The sequence below is a fragment of the Antedon mediterranea genome, chromosome 5 (genome assembly GCF_964355755.1).
Source record: "Antedon mediterranea chromosome 5, ecAntMedi1.1, whole genome shotgun sequence".
In the NCBI taxonomy this organism is placed as follows: Eukaryota; Metazoa; Echinodermata; class Crinoidea; order Comatulida; family Antedonidae; genus Antedon; species Antedon mediterranea.
The window spans coordinates 24262101-24277646 of NC_092674.1; the positions used below are offsets into that span (position 1 = coordinate 24262101).

The 15546-nt window shown below is 34.0% G+C and overlaps 1 protein-coding gene across 1 annotated transcript in view; it reads right to left on the bottom strand.

The window, feature by feature from the left end:
* LOC140049987 (uncharacterized) overlaps positions 1-15546 on the bottom strand; it is a 41621-nt gene that overhangs the window by 20009 nt on the left and 6066 nt on the right. Inside the window, exons 2-4 of the mRNA XM_072094963.1 lie at positions 12215-12330; positions 8686-8845; positions 1255-1288 (exon numbers count right to left, since the gene is read on the bottom strand). Of these exons, the coding sequence (XP_071951064.1) occupies positions 1255-1288; positions 8686-8845; positions 12215-12330 (310 nt within the window). The remainder of the gene's footprint in view (positions 1-1254; positions 1289-8685; positions 8846-12214; positions 12331-15546) is intronic.

A 15546-nucleotide genomic window follows, 5' to 3' on the forward strand; every position in this document is an offset into this window, starting at 1 on the left:
ATTGAATTAAAACGAACCTTTGAATACGGCATTTTTAAAGTTTTAATAAAGTTATTCACTTCAGCACAACAGAAACATGATTTCACTTTAAAAAGACAAAACAAACGGTTAAATTTAATCAAAACCCCCATTGCCTGAGAGACAATGACCTTCAATCTGGTGGACTATTTTTTATTTAAATTATGATTTATTTATATTTGTGTGTTTTCGTTCCAATTGTTGGTCAAACTGATCATTAACGTACTATTATGAGACATTACAACAAACACATTTTTACATGATTTTTAAGGAAAAATTATCGCTTTTAAAGTGAATTGTGGCAATTTTTGAAAGAACATTCTGAATAATATAAAATTTAATTCTTCTTAAGTCCTACTTTTTTAACCAGGTAAGAGATAAATTAATTTCAATCTTCCTTGTTTTTTTAACCAAAATGTTAGTAGTATTTCATTATCAGTTAATTTAGGATTCTTCCATTACTGTTGATCGATATACCTAACTAATTACATACGGTATAATTATCACACATCCTACTTTGCTAATTGAACTGATTAGAAATAGCAAATCAATTGTATGGTCTAATGGTTACAATAAACAATGTTTGCCTAGTCGTATGGGACGCCAAATCTGCAATAAACGGTATATAATTTAGCCATGACTTATTATTTCTCCGTGCTTCCAACGTTAGACCCAATCATACATTTAAGGTAATTGACCTATCTTTGTATTTAGTTTTTACCTTTTATTTCTACTCTTGTACTGTATTTAGTTATTAATATTAATTTTATTTATATGTTGTCAAACATATAATATATATAGCTGTGTTCTTCTGTTCCAAAAGACTTAACCATGGAGGTATAACAAATTTTATACCTCCATGACTTAACCAATACATTATTATTATTATTATTTTTATTATCTGACATAACTATTTAGAGAGATTAACTGTTATAAATATACTAAAATTACTTTGAGAATAATTCATCCTTCGGTACTATGATAAGGATGATTAAAAATTACCCATCCTCTCTCTATCTCCTTCCCCGCCCCTCATACACGTTAATCAACGCCAAAAATAATATTCTTGAATTGAGGTGGTCTCTCGTGAGAAGTAAACATCCTACAAGCCCAACGTGTCATTTAATTATTGTATTTAATATTGATGATGTTATGCGTTTGACTATTAAATCCATCAACAAATATAATAACTAAATTTATATATTGTGCAATTAATAATAAAAAAAAGCAACTTACCGAAGTTTACTAAGAACGTCCAGAAGTTTTAAACCTGCAAAATCGGGATGAAGAAGAATAAGAGTCATATTAACAACCAAGGAAAAATCTCTTCATATCACAAAATAAATATTTTTAAACTCTCAACACAAATGCACCATGTGAACGCCGCATCAAAGATCACCACTGTCCAATATTTATATCTCTGTTTAACGACCATCAGCAGCAGGCCAGCTCACTGGCTACTACGCCTTCTTCCCGTCGTAGTCTGTCTCGTTATGGTCTTATCTTTGTGTTTTTATTCCCTGGTTGTTCGGTGTGTTTTGGAGCCAGAGCCTAATTGGTGATCGGTGCTCTGCGGGAGTTTGGGCTGGCGAGCAATACGATACGAAATAAGGGCGGATAAACTTAATGACGGTAATACCCAAATGACTATAACGGTTCAGTTATTAATTTGCTGCAGTTTGGTAACAAGCAACGGTGTTTTTACAGGTTAAAGAAAGCAATTCTGTGAAGATCTTTAAGATTGCATATTTCTGGGTATAAGAAACGAAACCATTACAAAAATAATAGACTTATTAATATTGGAATGTTGTTCAATATTGCCCTGTATTTTATTGTTTTGTTTAGATTCTTTTTAAAAATTACGAACTTGTTAAAACCGTACCGGTAACATTATCTTAGCACCTATATTTATTATACATTGCATAAAATCAGGATTTATATCTGGCATGCCTATTATTACAAAAAACACTGTGACCTAAATAACTGTCAAAATAATGTTTTCCACCCTCGCTGTACGCTTTCATTGTATTTTGTTTCGTCAGTGTCCAAGTTATTGTTTTGCTTTGTTGTGTTTCGTCAAAAGCATTGTTGTTTTTTCCAATTGATAAAGACCTACACACCATATTCATTAGCATAGGCCTATTTGTATTTCTTGAGCTTGATAGTAAATAGACCTAGGGACATAAATATTATATCGCCTATAGAAAATCATGTGTGAACACAGTCTTAGACTGTTTAGTACTATCGTCAAATTGACGGATTGCCAACTTTATCTCCGAATGACTGTGATATTAGGCTTATGTCTTTTTAGTCGTAAATCAGAGTTAGATTAATAAACATTTTCTTTAAAAAACACCTGTTCTACAACAACGTGAGAACATGAACTTGAAGGCCTATGTACTATAGTAGAAAAAATAAACGTATAGAAATATTTATTGACTGAGGATAGACCTGTTTTGTGAATGAAATACTGGCGTCTTCGTTTGGCGAATTTAGGCATATGTCGGAGACACCCCTTTCCCTATTCTGGATTCGCCTCAGATTTATATAGGCACACTAGTCGATAACGTACTTCGGTTGTAAGCGAAAAACATTGTTATTTTCCTGTCTGTTTTGACCTTACCGTAGCCTATAGTTTATATTTAAAATGGGAAAACTCACGGAAAGAAAAGCAAATTCATCGTACCTGAAGCTGTCTTATGCATGTCCGAAGTGTGGTGTCATGGCCTAGCGATACTTCAACTACCCTATGGTGTTCACATCAGAGCTATACTTTTACTAATATGATACGTTTACCTTTAACAAAGACTTAGTAATAACTTAATAAGCAAACATGGTTGACCTAAACATAACCCATAAATTCCCTCGTAAATTGTGTTATTATATTCGTTTATTGTTGTAAACAAAGGCTAATATTTCAATACTTTTGTTTAGACCCGTTAAATATATTATTACTACGTTACAATTGGATAATAGTTATGTAAATACACTCATTGTCCAATCATTTTGCAATAAACAATAAAGTTTAATTCGCTTAGTGGAAATAACTATTGTTCACGGCACAGATTTATTAATTTGTCAAGAAGTAGCCCTGTCTCTATCCCCTCAAGAGTGAAACAATAATCATGTACTTCCAGACAAACCGCTTTGATTGTTTGTTCTTTTTGATGGCCACTTGTTTTTATTAAATAGGTGAGAATATTTACAAATTCGCAACAGTTGTTGCAAGAAATAAGCCGGTAAAAGAAATAATTTCATGGATTTCTTAACATTTGAACGACAACAAGCAATGACCTCTTGGGTGTCTGTAAGGTCAGTGAATATAGCACATCGTTGAAATTTTGATAATTGTTCGGAATGTGTTAATTTAGACCTATTTGACACTGATTGTTGTGAATGGTTAGTATTACGTTGGGATGTACTATCCTTTTATTTGAACGTAATTCACCCCAGACTAAACCAGTATAATGTTTTTAGATTTTTTTGATTTCCAGGCAAACTTCTATCTGTTGATTTAATTTTTTTTTAAACTTGAAATTGACCTCTAGTCTAGGTCTACCAAGTGAATGATTGATAAACTTTATTGTTTTGTTGAGCCAAATGCAATTGTTCGTACCTTTAAATACCTAACTAACATTATACATTAAATATATCTTGCAGTGTTTTGGTTTGTAGCAAAAACTATAGTATAGAGTCCTATTATTGAAATCTCATTTACCGTCTGGCCTAGTTCAGTTTCTGCGAAATGCTTTGAACGCGTAAGTCAAAATGGGGTCGCCTTATAAGGTCAAAACTTTATTGTTTTGTTGAGCCAAATGCAATTGTTCGTACCTTTAAATACCTAACTAACATTATACATTAAATATATCTTGCAGTGTTTTGGTTTGTAGCAAAAACTATAGTATAGAGTCCTATTATTGAAATCTCATTTACCGTCTGGCCTAGTTCAGTTTCTGCGAAATGCTTTGAACGCGTAAGTCAAAATGGGGTCGCCTTATAAGGTCAAAACTTTATTGTTTTGTTGAGCCAAATGCAATTGTTCGTACCTTTAAATACCTAACTAACATTATACATTAAATATATCTTGCAGTGTTTTGGTTTGTAGCAAAAACTATAGTATAGAGTCCTATTATTGAAATCTCATTTACCGTCTGGCCTAGTTCAGTTTCTGCGAAATGCTTTGAACGCGTAAGTCAAAATGGGGTCGCCTTATAAGGTCAAAACTTTATTGTTTTGTTGAGCCAAATGCAATTGTTCGTACCTTTAAATACCTAACTAACATTATACATTAAATATATCTTGCAGTGTTTTGGTTTGTAGCAAAAACTATAGTATAGAGTCCTATTATTGAAATCTCATTTACCGTCTGGCCTAGTTCAGTTTCTGCGAAATGCTTTGAACGCGAAAGTCAAAATGGGGTCGCCTTATAAGGTCAAAGTCAGCGTGAATGGACGACTGGTGACAGCAGCCTATCAACATTGTCATCAATCATTGTCGTCAATATGTTTGTGTCGTTAAGTTCCATAATTCATTGTTAATTAGACCGCAGCTCATTGTCAATTATGGCAAAGCAAACTACAAGGAGATAGAGAGTGTGAAAAGTGGAAATCGCTTCTTGTTGACACTTTCTTAAACATGGCTAAACAGCGATAATTTGTTGACCTTTCTGATCTATTTTTAAATGTTTTGTGATATACTGATTTTATTTATGGCATAAATATAGAAGAAAGCGTAGTACACTATACGGTTTTGTTTTAAGGGATCTCATTTTAAATTAAAATCCAATTCTCAAACACTTTAAAAAAAATTAATAACTAAACCAACCTATAAAAGTACCGAAATCATTAAAACAACACTAAATTAAAAGTAAATTGATCAATACTGCCGAAACCCAACTAATTGGACACGCCATATTTGGAAAATTATAAGTTTTAACTCTATGTTTAAAATATCTCTTTTTGACAAGTTAAAATTTGTTATAAGCAAGCAATGAAAAAAAAAGTGCATAAACAGTTAACGAGGATATAATGTCAGCAGTCCTAACAATAACTTTGTCTCGTATTATGATTATATTATTATTATTATTATTCTACGTATAAACACTCACTGTGGTACCCAGCTAACTTTGTAGTTCAATGACTCTGTTTTCATAGCAAGTCGATCCTGAATTTGTAATATCGAGCCAAATCAACAATGGAAAGAAAATGTATCGAAAATGGAACGTGTGCAAAATTGCGCAAAATTTAATTCAGAAACGTCAACATAAATAGTCTAATACAAGAAAACATTCCACGGCAGTTTGATTAATTTCTTAATTGTTTTCATTACCAATCGATGCGGTAGTTTACCGATTTCAACCGGACATTTCCAACTTGAACAATTTTCAAAACCGTACAAAAGTTTTCAATTGATTTGCGTATAATAACTTCGATTTCAAAGGCGTTTCGTTCCATTAGCGCATTGACGCGAATTGGCGTGGTTAGATTTACGGGGCTAGATAATCGTGCGGTGTCTTTAAACTCGTGATATTATCTCTGAAGTCAGTTATGCAAGTTTAAATCATTTACGTGCGAACAACTTCACAGATTTCTTCAGTCATATAGTGCATATCTTTTGTGTCTGTATTGTACAGGTAGTGTCACCAATATCTATCAATTCTATGGCGAATACATCACCTTTCTCACCTTACAAGACTGTAAACAATCAACAAGTAATTGATCATAATATTATATAAAAACGTACTTTTACCAGATATTATTCGGTTAACTGGTTTTGTGAACATTGAACTTTTGTTAAAAAACGTTGGTACGTCAAACTAACGAGATTTGGTAATCTCTTTATCAAAAGTTTTTTTTGCAAAAGTGTTGTAATCACTGCTTCTGCTTCTCAATCTTTTGATAAACATGTAGGGCCTCCAGTAAATGTTAAATTAATACTTTTTGAATTTAAAATATGATCCTCAACATCATAATGATTGTAATACCACGGAGCTATAGCTCCATGGTAATACCACCATTCAATGATTATATAGTATTTTAAATTCAACCTGTAAACAGCAGAACGTAATTGACAAAAGCGTAATTGATGTTTAACTTAAGAAAACAGAGCGTATTAATTGACGTAACGTAAACGTTTTAAATCAGCAGAACGTGCGTGATGGATAGGATTTTACTTCGTGCTTTTAAAATTCTAAGATTTGACCACCGTATTACTTTTCTTGTTTGAATCCGTTAGTAAGTCCCTTGTAATTAAGAAAATTGTTTTTGATTGAGTTCGACAAGAAGGGTCAGTGACCTATACTTCTTGTCCGAATACTGGACACTAATGTCCATTTGTCCTATAACAAGTGTTACCAACCAGGGACAAACTGACCGCAGTGCGTGCTCCTGGGGCAAATCCGTGAGATTTCCTAGCGGTCATACCTGAATTTAGGTCTGGTTTTCGTTTATGTCACACCCGTTGGCTAACAATCTGTAGGCATGGGTCTCTATAAATAATAACATTCTCTGGCCTAGTGCATTTCCCGAGGGTTTTAGGCTGTGTGTTTGTTCAGAGGAATGCTCGGAGCTAAAATACATCTTCTATCTGCCTATACAATACGGTATTAGGTTTTATGTCATCAAAGCAAACTGCCTTGCATATACAATTCAATTGTGTCAAAATTGGATGTCACCTCAAATATTCTAAGCATATGAACTTAACTGGAACCAAACAGATTAAAAGAAAATAGATGAAATACCAGATTTACTAGCGCCAGTAGCTAATAGTAGCCTCGGTCACATTAAGTTCATGACTGTCATTAAATCCAGTGGAATGTTATTGGCGTTTTTCATTTTCCACAATGTATTGTTCAACATTTTTTTTCATCAAAAAAAAAAAAGGACAGTTTATATGTTTGCTTTTCGATTAGGTTTTTAGATTAAGATTGATTAGGATATACATATTGTATTTCACTGTAAAATAAAGACATACATTGTCATTAATTGTTTTTATTGGGATGTAGCCTAGAGCTTTAGATAGAAGATTATCATGTATAGATGAAAAGAGAATTTATAACCGCGGAGAAATAAATAACTTACTTAACTAACTAACTAACTAACTTATTTCTCCATGTGGTATGACACAACAAGCAGTCTGCAGAATTTTGATTTAGACTTGTCAGGAGAGACCTCTGGCATATCCAGATACTATAAATGTTCATAAACACAACCATTGATCGTCTTGTTTCCAAGCCCATGAGGTTAAAAATGGGACAAAAATCGTTATGAACTTTAGGCCAATAATACCATCACTTCCTCTTGTACTTTAGTTTGAAAAGAGCACTTAGAATCTTAAATGTTGTCTCGACATAGTACTTTTTGTTTGTACTTTTTAGATTCTATAATGTATTAGTCATGATTTTGGTGTCTGAAAATAGTTTCGAAAAACGACGTCTAGTCTGGTAATTATGTATCTATTATGTGCATATCTATTCTTGGAAGTAGGCCTACTATTCTTTCCACAATGATGTAGGCTTGCTGGGTTGCCGGAAAAATTGCCACAACCCCGGCGACGATCAGTGATCTCATTGCGGTTGAAACTCGTGTATCACCCGCCTGGCCACCCCATCGCGAATCTGTAACCATGTACATTGGGGTATGTTTCAAATATCCAATGCGGTCAATGGCAATTGATATGTGAATACAGATGAAATCTGTCAGGTTTATTGTCTATGCCTGACTGAAAAACAAGCATCGAATTAAAATTGTGGTCTGGGAGCTATTTATTTTGTTGGTCGGTATTTTGTTGTGATTTTTATAGTTAATTTTCAGGAAAGTTATTGAGCGAGTAATAACCATCGTGTGTGTCAATCATCGGTGCTCATACATTGTCAGTGATGAGTTTTGTAAACAAGACCACCGTCTAAATAATAACAACACAGTAATTATGACGCTGTTAATTGCTAATGACAGAACATATAACAATAACAACGAAACCACTCACTAATTGTTGTTCTGTATCTTAATTTGTGGTGTTTTCATTCATCTCCATGGACGTATCAGAAAATGTTTATTATAGAGGGCGCCTCACATTTGTTTATATTTTAACCAAGACCATCAAATTTGTTTTGATTGACAACGTCCATTTTAATTTACCATTTCCGTTATTCATTCAAATTGTTCAGTCCTGTATTGAAATCTAATGTCAATCTTTAAATCCTTTCCTTGTATTTACAGTACGGTTGAACTAATCTTTTGGATTATTTTATATGCGCACTTGGCGTACCAAACTACTGTGTGTGTTTTATTGTAGCCTATTGTATTCATTTGTTACTAGTATAATAGAGACATAATTTGTTTAACATTGGAAGAGCCAACTAACCCCATTAATGGAACATCTCTTTTGGTAGATACGTTTTAAAATCCAAATTGCCAACTTATAAGAGAAATTTTTTAAACCATGGTCATATAAAACTGTCCTCCAGTCTCGGCAATGTCTTCTCCGGTAGTCTATACTTCTCTCCCCACCCTCCCCTATTTAATTTACACATACACCCGACTACGCCGCGGCGTTGTCAGGTCTTAGAGTTATTCTGCGCACGCTCAGTAGAAACATAATTAGTATGCGCAGAATGACTGTCTATGATACTCAAAAGCTTCATGGTCTTGTAGGTCAAAATGCACTTACCTATAAATTCGTTTCTCAGTCGAACTCTCTGGTCAATATTGTCTGTTTGAATCAGAATACAATTGATAAATGCTAAGATAGTTGTTTTATACGATGATGATTCTGCTACGTTTAATTCGTCGACGATGAAACCGAACCGATAACGGCATTCGTTAGAATCCTGTCAACGAAATCAAATATAAAGTTAATAAATTAAAATATGGTAATTATTGTCTCTTGAACAAAACATAATGTTCATAACTGAACATAATTAAAATGCGGACCATACTTTTCTGTTATTTTGTTAACATATGTAAACAAATAGGCCACAGTACATTAATTACTTTTACAGCTTTATTACTGTGAGGGCTATAATACCCTACTCAAAGAAACGAAATAAATAAAATAGGTATACAGTATAGGTATTATTTTATTGAATTTTAATTTAACAAAACTAATATTTAATATACCGTACCTATTAAAAAAGTTTACTATGAAAAATGTGACTTTCGATACAGTGAAAACTTTTGCATACGTTGAGGGCGGTATGACATTTTATTTTATCTTATGCCGTCAGTGAGACACAAGACGTCTATGTTCACGTTAAAATATCATCCTGTCAAATCCGCAACCGCTAGGAAATCCACCCCACTCCTGGACCTTGCTTCTTTTCTTTGGTGTTTGAGGGTTGTGCCCGGTAGTCGTCCTTGTTTATATGCATAGGGCTACCGTTTTCAGAGTCACGTGTAGGCCTGTTTTCAAACGTCAGAGTTTCAACTGTTTTTCAAAAACCTAATAATACGTTCACTTTACAATAGGCATTTTTATATATATATCTGAGGCCTACTGTACTAGAAACTTTGACCGCTAAAAACGGCCCTTGTTTAACATGATATTAAGCATGTTTCATTTTCTACCTTCTAGGGTTTCAAAGTCACATTTGTTCATAACGACCTGACTAATCTATTCAGTCCGAGAAGTTCACCATTTTCAATGGCGTTTGACAGAGATAAACCCTACACTATCAAACCAAATAGCGTCATGATCGTTAGGAAAGCTACCCCTTGTTTGATTCAATAAAGCCATGATCTTTTAAGTGTCTTCCTAAATCCGCCAATAACTCCTCTTCAAACAAATCAGCCGTTTTGTGTCATTGATAGGTCAGGTCCGGTAGGTCAAACCATTCGGCCGAAATAAACCAGTTGATCGTATAAAATCTGGCCAACCCTTCCAATAGAAACTGTTTAATGGAGAAGCTATCCAAACGTACACAACATACATAATATGTATAATGTATATGTATTATAAATCCAAATAAAGGACATAGACCTAGACCATTGAAATCAAAATAGTTTGTCCCTAATATCTAGTTGGTTGGTTGCCTTGGTTTACCCGTATTTGGGGGAACTTTTGGGTTCCTAAGTTACCCTTGATAAAGTAATGCTTTAATAGGGGTTTTGTATGTAACATTTAACAACTAATAACAACTCCTGCTTATCCCGATTCTCGTTATGGTCTTTACAAGAAAAGTTAGCCTTAAAAGTAGAGTAAAGCAATATGCAGTACAGTAGGGCCTACTTAGTTCAAGAGAAGTTCCGTGTGATTGTTGAAACTATAGGGTGCGTGTGCTAACGACTTTAAATATTATTTAATATTCTGTCAAAAATGGAGAAAAATTTCATTCGTTTTGGCTTTCACCGGGGCGCTTATTCCCCCTGCTCTTAATTGAGGGCCTAACGTTTAATTTTAAAAGAAAACTTATACAATTATGAAATCGTATAAGTATAAATCATAAATCGTTATCAATCGCGTGCCAAAAGTGTAAGTTTAGTTGTCATTTTGTATATTAGATCAAGGACATTGAGGTATTGTATAGGTTGCGCTTTTCAAATTGAATGGCCAACACACACCTTTTATATTATTTTTAATAGGAAAACCCGAATGAATGAAAAGGATGATTCAAATAATTTGGCTTTTGAGGAGGGTTGTTGTACTTTCATGTCTGTAACGGCTATAGCGTACCACCACAGTACAGCTTAAAATATTAGGCCTAGGCCTATATGAGATTAATAACATGTTATTCAAAGTCAGTTGTGATTGATTGTTCACTGAGACTGGGTATGTTATAATACGATATTTTACCCTTGCCTAGACCACATCATTCATCAAACCAAACCCATTTAAACATTAAACGTTCATTTGTCATCCTGATTCTTCTGACGATTTCTTTGTTTTAACCAACATAGATAAATGATAAGTTATGATATAGCATGTGGCTGTATGAAATTGAATAGTCCTAGATAGCATTTTATTATTTCACAGACTGCACCTACTTAACCCCATGCCCGACGAAAGCCACTGTTTAACTACACCTGCCACTACTCTCAGCCGCACTGGCTGCATATCTGACGGTATACGTCCGTTGACACCTGGAGATCGGTGGCCCCGACCCAAACGCCTGTAAAGACGTTAAGCGTCCTGTTGCGCACCATGTCACAGTGTGAAGATAGTGTCTACAATTAGCACTATATGCCTTATACTACTTGATATAGATCTGCTTATAATGTATATACAGTAAAATATTCACATACTATTCATTTAATTGAAAAAATGTACCTTCAATTAAGAAAGCAGATTGTCTTCACAATTATAATATGTACGCTTACAACGCATTATTATTCTGTGTTCAAGCTTTGAATTTGATATTTATCAGATAATTATGAGCGGTTCTTAAAAAATCCAGGAAAACAGTTTCATAATTAAATTGAATGAAAATTCTTATGATAGCGTCGTACTATTACGTCATGTCATTCGCGGCCGTTGTCATTCTCTGGCGTAGACCTACTTTTTTTCTTGTTCGTTCTTTCTCGATAAATCAAAACAGAAGGCTGCATTATCTTTAACTCATCTTTAAACAATTATTTAATTATGTTTCTTTTTCATTTAATTAATCGCGGAAACTCTGTATTGTGACGTCATGGTGCTGTTTTATTCAAAGACACTTCTAAACATTGTTTTTTTTTAGTCAACCTTTAATACTACTCGAAATACTTCGATAAACCGTATAATGAATACTGACAATGGACCAACTGTCGAGGGTTACTTGAGTTTTACCTCGAATTTAATTTGTTCTCATTATTGACAATAACTCACCAACCAAATAAAAGAAAGATTTTAAAGATTTACATACTTATTTACAAAAACTACCCCTCGTTTAAAATCAATTAGATATCGTTCTGCTCTTTTTTACGTTACAGATTCTACGTGGGGCCAGCTAGACGCGGTTTTCTGCTTACCGTTACCGCTTGTCTGTGTAAATTTGCCTTTTGCTCTACAATTACCATTAACGACGACGATATAATGGAATATTCCAAAACTCGATGATCTGAGACACAGTTACCGTATTCATTTAATTATACTATTTTATTTCAGTGAGTACCGTAGGCTACATACAAAAGTACAAATGTATGAAATAGGCAGTGCCAAGTGAACCTATATTTAGTATGTAGCGATTATGCTAGCTCCGCATTAATATGCCTACTCGACTTACCTTATAGTGTTCGATGGCGTCAATGGCACGACTATACCCATCTTGGGAGTAAAGGCAGAGAGCCGACAGCAACTCAAAAACCTGTTTTTTAACGCTAACGTTATCCGCATTCAAAGCTGTAAATAAAAAATAATGGTGCATAAGTTTTTATAATGAAACAACTTTAACCATCCTACAGTATCTGGTCTTATAACAGCAACATTTATCACATATGGGATGCTGTAATACTAGTGTGATACCGTGAGAATCGGTCACAATTGTAGTTGGAACCGTCTATAATGATTTTTTAGTTCAAATATTATAGAATGAGATAGACTTTAATCAAGTACATTGGAAATATGGTACACATATTTGTAAAGAATGGGTTGGTGGGACGGTGACGGTTGGAAGTGCCCACGCACACAACTCGAGACTACACCAATCATGATAACCAAATGCCTAAAACGTAACGTGAATAACACACACAAATGTTGGGCCAGAAATGATTATAGGTCTGCGACTATAAAACAAGATAGATATAAGGCCTGCAATTGTGTTTTTTTGTTTTTAATTTAAAAAAAATGGAGTATAATACCATACTGAGTTATGAGAAGAAGCGCACATCGCGTGATTTTACGCTTGCCTAACTCTGACGATTGTTTTATAAACGCACAAGTCATAACTATATCCTTTTTGCAAATGAATGAAATTAATAAACCCTATTGAAGATTTATACGCCCGGAGTATACAGCTGTAGGCGAAATCTGTAATACAAAAAGAAAATAGTACTATCTATATATTGTATAATTGTCGGTATGTCGAGGTCATGGTTATAGATTGAGATGAGTGAATCACTAGTATAGCCGTACTGTATACAAAGCCCCACGACGCCAACGTACTGTAGAATTTAACACAAAACTCTTACAATAATACTATTTATAATATTATTTATAATAAAATTAAATTATTCAGTAACCAGTATTCGAACCTAATCTCTTCAGGGCCGTATATCGATGCCTTACTTCCTTCCCCCTTAGGCTTTACAGTAACCCTTTGGAAGTCGTCATGGGTTCAACTATGTTCAATGTGAGAGAGTTAAATAAGGGGATTTAGGCCACGGAGGAATACATTTTCACCACTGTTTATAATTTGTCTTAAACTCTTAAGCGCTGTCTACACTTTTAAACTAGGTTGACAAAAAAAATTGTGATGTAGGCCTAGGCCTACCCAAATATGTAGTGATATGCTCAGATATGGTAGCGATAAACCATCATGTCCTTATATCATACATCACATTTCTTGTCACATAAAATTTGATGTAGACAGGGCTTTACCCAATCTATGTACATGTTTTCTATTTAGAACCGTCGCTTGGAAATGATTGGTCAAATTATTTGCGTTTTGTACGTAGCTTACTTGGTTCTTCCTAGGTGGAAACCATTTTACACAAACTAACTTGTTGGACTCTAGAGCCAATCAGAAGTTTGGGCCTAATGCATGATTCGATGTCGATAGGATTTTATCATAAAAGTTCTGGCATACTTTATATTTTGCTTTTGTCTTAGTTAGTTTTCTCAAGTTTTCTCAAGGTTTGCATGGCGAAATAAAATGTTGCGGTACACAACGTATTAGTTCTAAAGAGAACTGTTGAGTTTCTCGACGTTTCGATCAATATGTTTTCATTGTCCTCAGGAGGGATAATGCAGAAAGTCCAGGAAACTGGAAATATAAGTGGAATAGGGTGGAACTGGTGTGAAAGCTAGAAACAATAGCAAGTTCACACAGTGGCAATGTTTTTCAACATTGTTTCATATGCATTTTAATTTAATGAACAGGACACTTTATATCAGTTCTATTTTAAAGGCCAGGTGCGGGCAAAAAATTTCTATTGATCATACATTCCAATAATAATCAATCTATAGTTTTCCCTATGTTTCATAATTTTTGGGATTTTATTTGTGTTACACGAGCTTGTTGAAAATAAGCACTTTCATATCAGTGGGGGGATAGTTCAAATTACACAGTAAAATCTCTATTCTTTTGTACACAAATTTTGAAATAGAGAGGCATTTTAAAAAGCTATGAAAAATAAATGGTGTGGTAAAAAATGACTAAATGATGGTAATATAACTTGAATATTACATTTCTGATATTTTTATTCAACTTCAGATTTTTATTTTCATGCTACAGCAAAAATTATCCACCGTATATCCACCGTCTTTTTTCACCGTCTAGGGAGTCACCAGACATGTTATTACATTAGGTTAACTATCTAACTACTGAAAAAAAGTCTTACTGGTTTTTATTGAAGAATTTTGCCAAATTTTGTATTTGACCATATTAAGAGAAATTCATGTTTTTTCGTCTCGATTTCTGTTACAAATATTTGATTTATGTACAATTAACCAAATATTATATTTAAAATTCATGCCTGTACCGGAGCTTTAAGACCTGCACGGGTGATTCTCTTTAAAGATGATTAATAAAATTAATTAATTAAATGGAAGCATCATTATTAAAGCAGGGAAGAGTGAATCCCTTTAAAGGGTGTACTTCTGAAACTTACCACAGTTTTATTTTTCATGTTTAAGTTCGGAGGTACATCAAAGTTATATCGGAGTTAACGATACGGAGTTAACTGGACAGACCAGCACTTTTCGGTTGTAAAGGCCTAACTCAGATATGATGCGGATCACCTTTAATGCGTGTAAACTATAATAGGTACAATACACCATTTAATAGTTATATAAAATTTTCCCAAAACCTTTAGAGACCAAAGTTCACATTTGTTGTGTCTGGTACATGGTTTAATTTATTGAATTATATTACCTCAACAAAACTGCATGAATGCATGAATAGAGTTAAACCATTCTTCTGGTCTTTGTGCCCAGCGCAACAATGTACGCCTCTCGAACATTTTCAATAGTATCGCTTTTCATATGTTGTATCCGATCACTAAATGCATTTTACGCGTTTTATCACAGGTCTTAGCAGATAGAAAGAGTCGGTCGTGCCAGCTGGGCAGACGATTTCGCACATGGCTGACCGATGTGCTTGCAACGTTGCCTGCCGCTTTAAACTAGGCTTAATTTTAAGGGTGAATTTGACAATGAGTTCACGACCAATTGAAGGATCAAAACGATTCATTTCGGCTGATTGAAAGCAATGTGTGTGCAATTGGGAAACCATGTAAGTTATCGAATAAAAAAAGTTTTTAAAATAATTAGTCGAACGATAATGAATTTGAAGTCAAGTAGGTTTCTATAATAACAATGTGGTCTTTCATTTTTTAGGCCTATCAGCATAAAATATAACAATACAACAAGTGCAGACAAATTGTAGCAATTTATCGT